Here is a 13,678-nt window from a genome sequence, read left to right on the forward strand (position 1 = left end):
TTCACGGCTAACACCGACAGCCCCTTTCTCACCATATCTTGCTCCCTAGTTTGTATTCGGACCCCTAACCACCAGCTCCCAGTTAACAATAAGTGCCACTCTACTTCCATGGCGAACTGGTGGAGTGTCATCTACATCTGGTCACTCACTTCATTTCCACTACGGGCACTATAAGTCCCTTCACACACGCGTCGACAATACAACAGGATCTAAGCACCTTGCACTACAAACTGAACCGTCACCCTTCCTTGCTCCACAGCCTCACTATGTACACTACAGCATACAACTCCACAAACTTACCTTGCTCCACACCACAACAAACTTCAGCGCACAACATAAGACCCCAATGCTCAACAGCGCTCAACAGTGTTAGCGCTACCAGTAAAGACCTATGCACTTTCACCTCCCTTACCACAAATCTTTATGCCCAATGCCTTCTCAGCTCCAGCACAACCAGAAGTTACCACTATTAAAGGGGCCCTTATCAAAGCTAGATCGTTTTTTGCTCATGCATTAGACATTTTAGACCTTGTCACCGATATTAACCTAGATTTTCTAGCGATCACAGAAACGTGGCACCACCTGGCTGCAGGTCTCCTGCTCTTATGCTAGCAGTCCCAGGTGCATATAACATTATCAGATCTGATCTGATAGAACCACCAAAAGAGGAGGCGGTGTAGCTATCATTGCCATAAACACTCTGGCCATTAGAGAAAGTGACAGCACACCTCTCCCTTTGGGAGACTTACTCTCCGTCAAACTCCCCCTTCTCATCACAGCGGACATTTCTCATCGACATCCTATACAGACCGCCTGGTCAATTATCTTCCTTTGAGGAAGACTTAAAATGCCTCCTCATACAAAACACCAAACCTGGATCGCAAATTATGCCTATGGGTGACTTGAATCTCGGCCTATATGACAACCTAAATACTAATGCCCTAGCCATCCAGAATACTATTTCAGAACTAGGTTTCTCACTGCGCATATCTGACACTTGCACATTGCAAAGGCAGAAAATTAGATTGGATAGCAGACTTTAACTGCAATACTAAAATCCTCTCTAATATGCCCGCTGCATGGTCTGACCAAAACGTCATTTCCTTTGAAATCCATGACTTCAAAAAACCGTCATCTCTAGATCTCCAAGCCCCACCAGCCTTAACCAGAAATAACTGCCTTATATCTTTAGAATGCATACCCCCTTTACTTCAACCTATCACCCATCAACAGCTGGCCCCTGACCTAGACCCTACAACAATGGTAGAACTTTACAATCAGAATCTACTTAAGGCCCTCGACCAACTAGCCCCTCTCAAATTAAGGAAAGCCAAACCTCTGGCACACCTTAATAAATGGTTCTCTGCTGAGCTGAAAACCCTTCGTAAATCTAAAAGAGATGCCGAGGCATTCTGGAGAAAAAAAAACATCAGCACAGAACAAGAATAAATTCACAACAGCCTCCATCGTAAACAAAACTGCAATTTAGAAACAAAAAGGGGAAACTAACAGAATCTTCAATGCCTAATCTAGTACCAAGGAGCTCTTCACTATCCTCAGAGAACTGGAATCTCCCATCTCCCCTCCAGACTCCTGTAAGAAAGACGCCCTTTGGTGCGCAAACATCCAAAAGCCCTTATTCAACAAAATTGCATTACTTCAATCTAAAATTGAAGCAAAAAAATCTAGCCGGTTTACCACCGCCAAAGCTAGCAACTCAGTGAATACACAGCATGATCTGAGGTCCTAGCACCCCACCCCCGCAATCAAAACAAAGTATTCGAATTCACCCATGTCACTACCTTAGAAGTAGAGCCCATCATCAAAAGTCTTAAGCCGTCCAGGTGCCAACGAGACATATGTCCAGCTTCAATCATAAAAGAAGGAGCCAAAGAATTTGCCCCCTTTATCAACTCTGCATTTGCCTCCTGCACCGTTCCCAAAAATCTTAAAGACGATATTGTCATGCCCCTCATCAAAAAACCGACCCCCGATCGCAACATTCCTACGAACTTCAAACCAATCACCACAGTGCCTTTTTTCTTAAAAATCTTACACAAGGCAGCTTATATACAGATTCAGAATCATCTTGAGACCAATAACCTAGGCCTCAGACAATCTGGATTCCGTCCAAGACACGGGACAGAAAGCCCTCCTGGATCTGAAAATCTAAATGGATGAGGCAAAGGTCAATGGAAAGCCTGCTCTTCTACTCCTACTGGATTTGTCGGCAGCGTTCGATTTAGTTGACCATGACATCTTAACTAACCATCTCACCACAGCTGCGTCTTTTTCCAACAAAGCTGCAGCCTGGGTCAACTCCTTCCTCTCGGACAGATCTATGAGGGTTTTCTCCTCCACCACCTCAGCTGAACCTTCCCCTATCACATGTGGAGTCCCACAAGGCTCATGTGTCACCCCTACCCTCTATAACTTATTCACTAAGCTCCCGTTTGATCATCTAGACGACCTTGGCATATCATATACGAACCACGCAGATGATATGCAAATACTCATCACTCCATCAGGTGACCATCAATCGGACTCTATTCTCCTAAACAACATCTACAGCAAAATTCAGGCCTGGATGAGGGGGGGGGGGGGGGGGCGCTGTTGTGCACGTTCAAGATGGCCGCCTAGGTGGAGAGCTCCGGCTCGTTCAAAATCCTTGCAACAAATTCATCCTTCCAGCTCTAAGTTGGTTGACTATAAAATACTGCGGCAGAAGGTCCAAGGAAGGAATCCTGAAAACGCTGACCACAGCAGCCCCGAAACAACGGAGATATCCGGGTATGAGGCTGCGGCGACTGCTGGGCTGCAACGCGGCCGCCCAAGGGCTCCACACGGCATCTACGTGAGCCCGGGGCTTGCGGCCGCGGGCCGGCCGAGTGGGGGAGGGGCGACGCATTAACACCCGTGCGCGGCTGAGGGACTGCAACGCACTACATCGCTGCCCCCCGCCTGGGAAAAGGCACGATCGCGGACCTCCCCGCGTCGGACCAGGAAGGTGGGACCCGGTCGAAGGCTCTGCAGCGACATGCTTCCCCATCGAAGCGGAGGCCCGGCTCGAGTGCCGCTGGCGCGGTGAGTGATCTGCACGGGAGAGGGTCCCGAGAGCTCAATAATAACGACCCGAGGTAGGGAGTATACACCTGGGTCGCACCAAGCCTCAATCCCTCATTTGTGTTGCGACAAGCTCCTTGCTGGCAGACAGGGATAAGGCTGCTACACCACCCTCCCATACAACTGCTGACATCAGTCTCTGGTCTCCGGGGCACCCATCACGTATACGTGGGAGAACACAATCCACCCCACACCAGTGGTGGCAACTAATGGGCCGCAATGAGAAGAAGGTTGCAGGGGGGGGGGGGAAACGGCCCAATGGACTCCTTTGCCAGCTCCCAACAGCAGGTGACAACAGGGGGGGAAATGGCACAAACATCCGAAAGCCGAGACACAGACCCCTTGGATCACCTGGCAACAATCATGCAGAATGGGTTCCTGGCTGTTAACGTCAAGTTGGACGACATAGTGGCTACAATTGGTTCCCTGAAGGCGAGAGTGGAAAAGGAAAGCACGCGCATTACGGAGGCAGAGAACACAATAAGCTCTAACGAAGATGTACTCACACAACATGGCCGTGACATAGCTCTACTTCAAACCGAACTGCGCAAAACCCAGAATAAGTGTGAGGATCTCGAATCTAGGTCCCACAGAAACAACATTCGGATAGTCGGGGTTTCGGAGACGTTCGGCAAAGGCTCCATGGAAAGGCAGGTGGAGGAACTGCTAAAGTCTGTGCTGGGGACAGGATCCCTCTCGGACCACTTCCTTGTTGAAAGAGCTCATCGTGCCCTTGCACCGCCTCCGAAGCCAGGCGCTCCACCCCGCACCATCATAGCACGGCTCCTCAACTACAGGGACACAATACTCCGGCTTTTCAGAGAAAAAGGTACGCTACAATACGAGGAAAATAGAATCCACATCTATCTGGATTTCTCTGCGAACATACAATCACCGCGCAGGTCCTATGAGATGGTTAAAAGACAGCTACGGCTCCGTGGTGTCCCCTCTGCTGAAGCTATGGCATACGTGGAGGCCTCCATCCCGTTGCCTCCTTGAGACCGAAATGTGGATCAAAATGCGAGACTTAATCTTGGTGAAGACTGAAGAGATCTGGCAAATGGATGAAGCTACACCATCCCCGCAATGGTATTTTGTTCACTTTCCTTCAAATAAGTCGATACAACTAGACTGGACCGATCTCCATAACTACTGAGCCTGGGGCCTCCGGCGTGGGCGGCCAAGTGGCGACATTGGCTGCCCCTTTGGAAATGTCCACTAACTCAATAGGAAAGCCCACTGGGCGAGTTATGAGTGTTAATGGGCTGCATTGTCGAGTTGGGGCAGATGATGCGGGTGGGGGGTCAGGTTGCGAGGCAACAGTTATCTGCGTTGAGCTGCGGGTGAAAGGGGGAGGGGGTAAGTTGCTTTGTTATTGAGCTTGGTTTGAAGGTTAAGTGGTCTTGCAGTTGCGGTTGCTGCTCCCGCCATGTGAATACTGGAATCGGTTGATGGTATGGCAAGTGTCATTACACATGGGAATGTTTCCACAGGGGGGCTGCGAATACCGCTGCTGTCCTGGAATGTAAGAGGTTTAAATAACCCGATGAAGGCCAGGAAGGTCAGTAACCATGTTTCTAGACATTGTCCTCAGATCGTGATGTTACAGGAGACTCACGTTATGGACGCAGTAAATATGAATATAATGCCCAAATGGGGAAAGACAATATTACACGAGCTATTCGGGCCAGTCCCGGGGGGTCATCACTCTCATCCATCCCTCGCTGGGGTTCCGGGCAGAGGGGCACAAGGTGGATGCAATGGGTAGATTCGTTCTTGTGTGGGGGAAAATAGCGGGAAAGCAAATTACCTTGGTTAATACTTATGGCCCCAACATCGATGATCCAGATTTTTATTTAAACATATATGAGACCCTCAACAAACTAGATGCTTCCTCCATAATATGGGGGGGGGATTTCAACATGGCCCTGAACCCGGTGATGGATAGATCCAGTACAAAAACGAGGACACCAACCAAAATGGCACTGACACTGGGGCAACTCCTTCCACAAATGGCATTAATAGATGCATGGCGCACATTACACCCAGACGTTAGACATTATACCCACTACTCATTCGTTCACGACAGTGAATCACAAATAGACTATTGCTTTATATCACAGAACCTCTCTGAGACGCTGCACAGCTGTGAAATCCTGACCCGCACACTGTCCGACCATTCCCCTGTTACACTGGCGCTCAAGCTGAGAGATGCTCCTAGACCTGCCAGAAGATGGCGAATGCCGGGTGGGATACTTGGTGACCCGGGTGTAGTGGAGGCCCTACGGGATTAAATAGCTGAGTTTTTCAGTAATAACGTTGGGTCGGTGGCACGAGCCTCTATAGAGTTGACGCCATCAACGCACAGCGCCCTCTGCCGAAAAAATATTTCCGTAGCCGCTGAAGCTGGATAACATATCAAAGATGAGGAATACGTGGGGGGACACAATCCATTCAAATGTTTTTCCCTGCAGCGACGAAACAGCTCGGGGGAACTGGGCTTTGGTGAAAAACAGACTGAGAGGGGTGGGAGGGGATGATGCATCATGAATTCTTTGAGCATCCCAAAAGGCATCATGCTCAAGCACTAGTGTATTGATTATGTCCTCCGGGTAGGAACACGGCTCCAATCACCAGTAGGTCCACACAATGCCTCAACTGTATCCTGGAATGTCCATGAAAGAATTCAGGACTAAATCGACTATGGTGGGTGACCAGTGCTCAGTTTCTTAATAGGTCAGCATGGACACTGTGGTAGGTCGAATAAGGAGACACTAGACTCAAGCTGGGTCCGAAATTGGTTGGAGGTGGGAGCCAATTAAATCTTCCTAGTAGCCAAGAGGAGTCTAGTTAGCTTGATACCAAGTTAATAGGAATAACATTTGGCTCCCAAGGTTAACCGATGGTGTACAAATATTCCCATGCAACATTAGCACAGTATATTTGGAAATATGCACCAAAAGGGGGAATATATAACGGGCGCAAAGTTACATTTAGATCTCATCTAGGGATTACTGTCCTCTAGTGGAAGTCCCAGCACAAAAAGGTGAAGAGACATGAGGAGTTGCGGGGGATTGATTTGAAGCGATTGGCCCAGGGAAGCAGCTGATTCAAGTAACTAATGGAAGCAGAGAGAAGTTTCCAGACAGGAAGGGGCTGTCTAGAAAAGGCTAGTGGAGTCAGTTGACAATGAGGTGTTCAAGTGAGGTCTGTGGGCCTGGAAGAAGACTATGGTTCGTAAGGGGTAGAGGGATTGCTGGGAGCATGGCCTTCCATTTTTTTCAGGGAAACCTCCGTAGGCTGTTGGGGCATGCAACCTTGATAAGACGTTGAGAATAGTTGGTCCCACTAGTTATGGGCTGTAGCAGTGACAAGGGTTTTCAGAAATCAAGCCGCGGAGCACGGCTTCACCTGGCCAGTCACTAAAGGGGTTGCTGGTCCATGACAGACGTCATCCTCAGGTTGTGAGTGGGCTGCTCTTCCTCGAAGGATTCTTGGCTCCAACGTAGATCTGCAGAATGGCTGCAGGAGCCCTCTTATACAAAACTGGAGCAGAAAGGAAGTCCAAGTCCATCAATGGAAAAGATCTGCACCATTCAAACAGCCAGTAGTTGTCTAATCGGGGACAACTATTGGTTTCACAATTCCCCAAAAAGCAGACTTTCTGGCACCAGGGATGTGGACTGGGACAAGACAGACCCAGCCCCCTTCCTGGGCCACACACAAATGTGATTTCCTGACCTTGGACCTACAGCATGGCTAAAGAACAAGCGAAAACCTCATAACAAGGCCATTTTTGGGCACTACCAGGTATAGTAGCCATAAGAGGTAAACACGAATATGCACATTCAAAATAATGTGAAAACAGTAAACCTGCATCTGCTGCCACCAGCTTGTCTTTAGGCACTGTAGCGGGTCAGAAGGACGCAGTCAAGATAAGACCCATCATTCCCACATTGCTATATGGGTGTTACCTGCCTATGTAAACAACACTGGTGCTTGTCAGTCATCAGAAAAGATCTCAAAAGTATCCGTCCGTTGTCCAAAAACTAGTTCCAACTGACCCTACCACTATTCTAACCAACTTAAATATGATCAGGAGAAGGTCTCCCTCCTCCTGATTGTGTTAGGTCAATGTATCTTCTCGTCTTCACAAATCCTTTTTAGTAGGCTATTCGTAAATAGCCTCTCGTCACTTCCTGTATCAGTTCTTGCCAATTTTTCACAATGTCTTTGGGTCCTTCTCTCCCTTTTGGGATAGCTCTCCAATACTATATTTTTGGGGTCTTTGTTCTTCGCTGATTCAGGTCGCTATACCCTTTTGAGTTCGGTACCATGTACCTTCTTACCGGTGAAATCCATTCTTGGCTCTTAGTGATCCCCCTATCCGAGTGATTTACTCTGATTATCTCTTCTCTCAAGTGGTTCACTTGGCTTTTCTTCCTATTCACAGAATTCGCTCTCCGATATTCTCCACTCTTAACTTATGGGCTATGTGCCCCTGCTCCCAGGGTAGTCGTACCCCAGAGGGAGAGATCTTTCTTTCCACATTAATACAGTCCACTATCGACTTCGAACTCAATGTTGTGTCAATTCTACTGGAATGAGTTTCTTCTGCTTCATAACAATTCACTGACAGCCTCCCGGTTCTCCCAATTACCTTTGATTCTGAAGAGGAAGGTCACTGTAGCTTGTACTGGCTCAGACTCTCTTCATTTGCTTCGCTTCTCCGGCTTCTCGACTGCGCCAGCATCACACTCCCTGTACTCTCTTTCCCCAGGATAGAGTATGGCTGCGGGTAAGCAGACATCTCGCTGTTTCATCTCTGTTGTAGTTTCAGCGTCATTGGACGGGTGCTCTGCCCACCACAAAAGGGTTGTGGTAATGCCACTACCGGGATTCCAGTCTCCTCGGATTATCGCTGCGTTGAAACACTGGACCTATAGCGTTTCGTTCTCACGTTAATGCCACTTTTGAAAATCGCAGGCTTCACAGCTCTCCCCGGCACCGAACTCACAGGTGTCTCACTGTAAGGGGGTTTCCCCTGCTTACGCTCTCTGCTCTCCATCTCCCGACTTCAGCGTGTGTGTGTTGCTTTCTCTGAAGACTAATCGTCAGTTTTATGAAGGTCTCTTATTTCACAGACAGATCCACTTTCTTGTTCGCAAAGGTATATTTTAGTTGTGTCTTCTGCTAAGTCCCTGGCTTCTATAGTGTTCTTCATATCCGACAGTCCCATATATGCACTGTATTGTAAAGTTTCTGTGTGCAATGTAAAAATACAAGAATTCAAAAGAGAAACAAAGTATCTCAGTACTGGCAGCCTGAAAGACTAGTCCGTTTCTCCACAACAAATTGGCACAAGGCAAGGGAAATGAAGAGGACGGCTTTACTTCCCTTCAAAAAGTCAGCTCAGCATCAAGAAAAAAGCAAAAAGAATGGGATTCCATAGAAAACTATGGCAGGAAAGATGAAACAAGAAAATATTTCCTTAAACTGGGTACTCCAATAATTGCAAATAGACAGAAGAGTAAAAAAAAATCTACAATTATTTATTAGGCCTTTAGGATGCACTCTAAGAAAACTGAAATTTCAGGTAAGTATTATCTAACACATATACATTGGGGTTTCCACTAATAGAACACCAACAGTTTAATTGTATGAACTGTTATTGAATTGTAGCAGAGTTAGAAGCAATGCCAGGAAATAACTAAGGAGCAAGGAAATTGAGAAAACAGGAAAACAGTCAATTTCAGTACCAGGAAACACATGTTATTTAGATAGAACGCTTACTGAAAAACCTAATGAATACTAGCGCCCAAACAAAACGCACTGTTCAGGTGGTTTTACTATTGGATTGTGACAATAGCTACCGAAGACAAATGGCTGCACAGGAAGTGTTCAGAAAGGTTTCTCTTCCCGTCCCACCAACCAAGGGTCAAACCACCACTGATATTAGTCGGGCTAGGGAGAGAGACTTTACGCCCATGCAACCATATAGTGGGTAGGAGGGGGCAGGAATAGGTAGAACTTACGCCCCGTTACTAGGATTCTTCCAGAGACTACTTAAAGGGTTCCCAAATCCGATGGGCTCTCTTCTCCGATGTGTCTGGTATGGGGCCGTCTAGGGACCACAGGTGCAGAGGTATATAGAAGGCGTCTGGATTATATCCAGCTAGAACATGGTTCTGGCTCCGTATTACGGTTCTGAAGACTGAACACTCTTACATACGGTCACCCAAAGCACTAACAAATTCAGTGCTTTGGGTAAGAGTTGATTTAAGGAAAACCCTTCAGAATTAGTACTTGGAGCAGTCCTGAAAGTGAACGCTCCATGCACTAATGGGTTGCTGACAAAAAAGTAACACAGAAGTAAGAAATCCATCACAAATATATCCTAAATGGTGTGTTGTGGGGGCAAAGAAAAATGGAGGAAGGCAGTTCAGAAGTCAGGGGCCGGAGGGGTTGCCACATCTGAAGTCTGGATTAGGACAAACATCATGCATTAACAAAGTGCTTAACAGTTCCACAATAAACATATGCAGCAAATGCCAAGATAAAGGTTCTGCTTTTCATGCATCTGTTAACCGAGACAGGCAGACACGGGCAACGCAAGTGGCCAAATGCATCACACAGTAGGGCACCCTGGAGCCTTAGGGTAGTTCAAGAAGTTCCCCTCAGCTCCAAAGCCCCTGGCCTTCACAATCACACATACCTTCTCCAGCTGGCTGTGCACATGCTGAACAATAAGATCCAGTGCCACAAAGTTCTCCCCACCTGAGCGACAAAAGGACAAAATAAATGTTAGGGATAGTCTGTTTATGTGCCCAAAGCCCCAAGCAGCAAGCAGCAAGCCAGCAATTAATACAGCTGGGGACAACCACACGCAATAGGAAAGAGACCAATCGCACCATTCGGCCAGGCACCTGGTCACAAGTACCCCAACTAGCCATTCACAGCTGCTTAGAGTCATCAGAGTCTTCATCTTGAGATGAGATGAGCTGTTTCTCTCTTTAGTCGTGTGACCTCCAGGGGTCTTCAAGAGTTTGTTGAGAGATCTCTCGGAAAGTAGCTGAAAGCAGCCCAGCCAAGAGGGATAAGCAAACAGGAGGATTATCTTTGTGCCTACATTTTAAAAATCGGATTTTGTTCCGGATGGAACGACTGGGAGCATGCTGCATGGCTGACATCAACTTAGAACAAACACATTCTGCCTGGACTTCCTTGAACCCAGAAAGTACCATGAGAGCGAGATACTTTCCAGAGATTAAAAGGTGATTCAGGCTTTCATCAGCTGCTTAAAAAACAGAAAAGAAAGAAATAGCAAGAGTTTAAGATACAATACCTTTTATTGGACGAACTGAAGCAGGTATGCTGTGATGGAATAATGCATGAGCTTTTGAAGTCACAAAGACCTTCATCAGATGGAAAAAAGCAGGAGACTGCTTTTATCATCTGATGAAGTAGGTTTTTGGGTTTTGAAATCTCATGCACCATTCCATGACTGCTTCATAATAAATGAGTAAAATAAAAAGGTAGCACTAATCAAATCCTTGCAATGTTTTTGACACTGAACTAACAGTGACACATACTTTTGCTTTCACAACAGCAACTACAACAATTTAGCAGTTGGGATATGCGTTGCTCAGCTTCTGGAAACACAACCACACAATGTTTGATTTTGTATAAATGTTTGGGGGGTTAATTGTTTATCAGGTTTTTATCCAATAATAACAGCGGTCATGGTTGCTGAAAGCATTTCTAACATGCCAACAGAGAAAGAGGAGCATTGCGGTTAGCAAAGCCAGAGGCTAAGGGCAACCACTGAAAACTACAGAAAGAATGTTATCTGAAGAACAGCCACATGGTTAAGACATTTCCAAATTGAGTTGGGGTGACAACATCCAAAGGGAGTGCATTAAGATTGAATCAATCATTAGGAAAGGTGTGAAAATTAGGCACACACAGTGAAAACGGGGCACAAAAATAACTATGCACCAAAAGAGTGGCTGACCTGCAAGATATGAATTTGGTTAACAATATGCTGGCTTATCCCAGTACTGTGCTATAGTACTATAGGAAAGACAGAGATTTAAACTTACACACTTGGTTGCAAGCAGCATATATGGCCATTGAAAATTCTGGCAATCACCATGCCAAATGCCATCACATCGCTTACGTAGGGCACTGACACTACATTTGGATGAGACAGCTACCAGAAATAGATAGACCTTATAACGGTATTATCATTGTGCCCTGAAAAAGCACATGGAGAGCAAAACATGTGTTGCCCCATTCATTTAGTTAAAGGCATATATATATATATATTTGTGAAAGTGTGTTAGTATGTTCGGGATTGGCTCCAGCCTCATAGCAGTTGGTGGGCTGACATTTTGGCCCAAGGTCGGCATACCAGTCTGGGGTGAAATTTGACCAACCCTACCCGTTCACCCTGTGCTATCAGTATGGGCGATTTCAGGAGATTACCCATTTTGTGATTGTTGGCTCTTGCCCCACAACAGTTGGTAGGCTGAAGTTTGGGCCCCAAGGTCAGCATACCAGTTTTGGGGTGTACTGGCGATAGTTTAATCTGACCAACCCCACCAATTCGCCCTGCCGAGGGATGGAGCGAAATCCGGCCCTGTGCTATCAGGATAGGCGATTTCTGAAGTTTGACGATTTTGCAACAACAGGAAGTTAGGACATAATTTAACATACACAAGGCTATAATAGCAGACCCCCACGTGCATGTCAGCTACTGACCAGGGCAACGCCGGGTGAGTACTGCTAGCATATATATAAAAGGGAAATTTGTGGATGTGTGTGCGTGTCTTGTTTGAAACGTTCAGCATACTTCCCAACATGCTACTAATCCCAAATTTGGCATGTGGACTGGTTCCATGGTGTCTGTAGACAATGTAAAGGTCAAGGCAACATAAAACTCCCAGAACCTTAGAAACAGAATATGGATCAACTACAGCAGAAACACCTAAACCGGTAGCTGATAGGACAGAGAATTCCGGATTTGGCATTTGTGCTGTGCAATGACCCGAACCTAACGGAAGCCTTTTTCAAATGTCCTCTCAAAGGTTGGCGGCAGAAAACAAGGGGGACGTTTTTTCACAAAAAATCGAGGCGATATGATGCCTGAAGGGGTATCTAGAACCTATGTGATGGTTCCCCGTAGCTCCAGACGGATAGTTCTAGAAATGGCCCATGCCCATTTAACATCAGGACATTTGGAAATTATAAACACCAAGTAAACACCAAGTCAGAACATTCCCCTTTTCTACTGGCCAGGGGTTCATGTCGATATTAAGAACCTTGTTACTGCAAGCACTCTGTGCCAAAAGCCAGCATTCGGTACCACCAGCGCCATTACAACCCGTTCCTATTATTGAGGTAACCTTCTTGAAAATGGAAATGGACGCTGTTGGTCCTGTGACGAATCTATGGATATCGTTCCTTCTCCTGTAGAGGGGATACCTTTCCCATGGGGCCAGGGCGGTTCATCCACAGTACAATAGTCCCCCTGTGGGTGGTACAGAGGGAGGGGGGGGGAAATCACATGGGAGAGGAAGCCCCTTTTGGGAATAGGGATGACTATTCCCAGAGAACACAGTATAGTTTGGCTTTGTCACCCCCTTCCTCTTTGCCAAAGCCAAACCTCCCTCTTTCCCCCGTTACAAACAGTGCAAATATCTTCTGTTGTATAACAAGCCAACCTTATTCTAAGAAAATAACTAACACACAAGAGAATCCAACTGGCCTTTCATTTATTTGTAATACAAGTACTGGGACGAAGAAGAGGGCTAGGAGTGCAAACATTGAGCCAGAGAACTGTGCTGAGCAGTCTAGATTCCTGCTGAACCTAATTGCGACAAACGCATTCAAAATAGACGAGGCATACCAGGTGAGGGAGATTTCCCCATCCCCCCCCCCCCATCTACTGAGAGGAATTGGCAGCGACGCTGTAGCACCGACTGCAAGACGGGAGAGCCGAATGACGTGCACCGAGAAGCGAGAAGAACCGGGCGTAGTCCAGGACATAGGGACCACGCGTGTCGTAGTCAAAACAACCCTCTGGGCATTCTAGGATCTTGAGAGCTGCTAGCTGAAGAAAAGGCGTTCCGCAAGAAGCAAAGAGCAATTTGAAGCCGAGACCTATGCAACAAATCAGCGGAACGCTGTTGAACCCTCGAGCAGATGTCCCACTGCTCGGAAAACACGAACCACGCACAAAGGTACGCGGGCAGGCCGCGAGGAACTAGAGGTCTGGGAAAGCCGGGGAGAGAGTACAGAGAGACGAATAAGAGGGTCTGGGCCCCTGAGAAGATACTGAGAGTCTGAGACCTGCACTTCTATGATGAGGATAACAAAATAAGAGTCTGTGACCTGTGAGAAACCCAAGTGTATTCTCCCGAGTAGACCTCGAGAATCCCTTATTCAGGTAGCCAGGGAAGGGCTGGCGCTCTCAAATCCCAACCCTGGGGGTGGACGAAAGAGGGAGGATCATCTGGGTAGGTGATCCGGGGTGAGGTTTGGAGGAATACCC

General features: G+C 47.0%; 1 protein-coding gene across 4 annotated transcripts in view; it reads right to left on the reverse strand.

Annotated features, from left to right (window-relative positions):
- The window catches only part of LOC138453040 (uridine-cytidine kinase-like 1), a 446,519-nt gene that overhangs the window by 158,262 nt on the left and 274,579 nt on the right, over positions 1 to 13,678 (reverse strand). For all 4 annotated transcript variants that reach the window (XM_069605485.1, XM_069605486.1, XM_069605487.1 and 1 more), the window contains exon 7: positions 9,839 to 9,900. In XM_069605485.1, the coding sequence (XP_069461586.1) occupies positions 9,839 to 9,900 (62 nt within the window). The remainder of the gene's footprint in view (positions 1 to 9,838; positions 9,901 to 13,678) is intronic.

The sequence above is a fragment of the Ambystoma mexicanum genome, chromosome 4p, assembly GCF_040938575.1.
Source record: "Ambystoma mexicanum isolate Mex_15411 chromosome 4p, UKY_AmexF1_1, whole genome shotgun sequence".
NCBI classification, from domain to species: Eukaryota; Metazoa; Chordata; class Amphibia; order Caudata; family Ambystomatidae; genus Ambystoma; species Ambystoma mexicanum.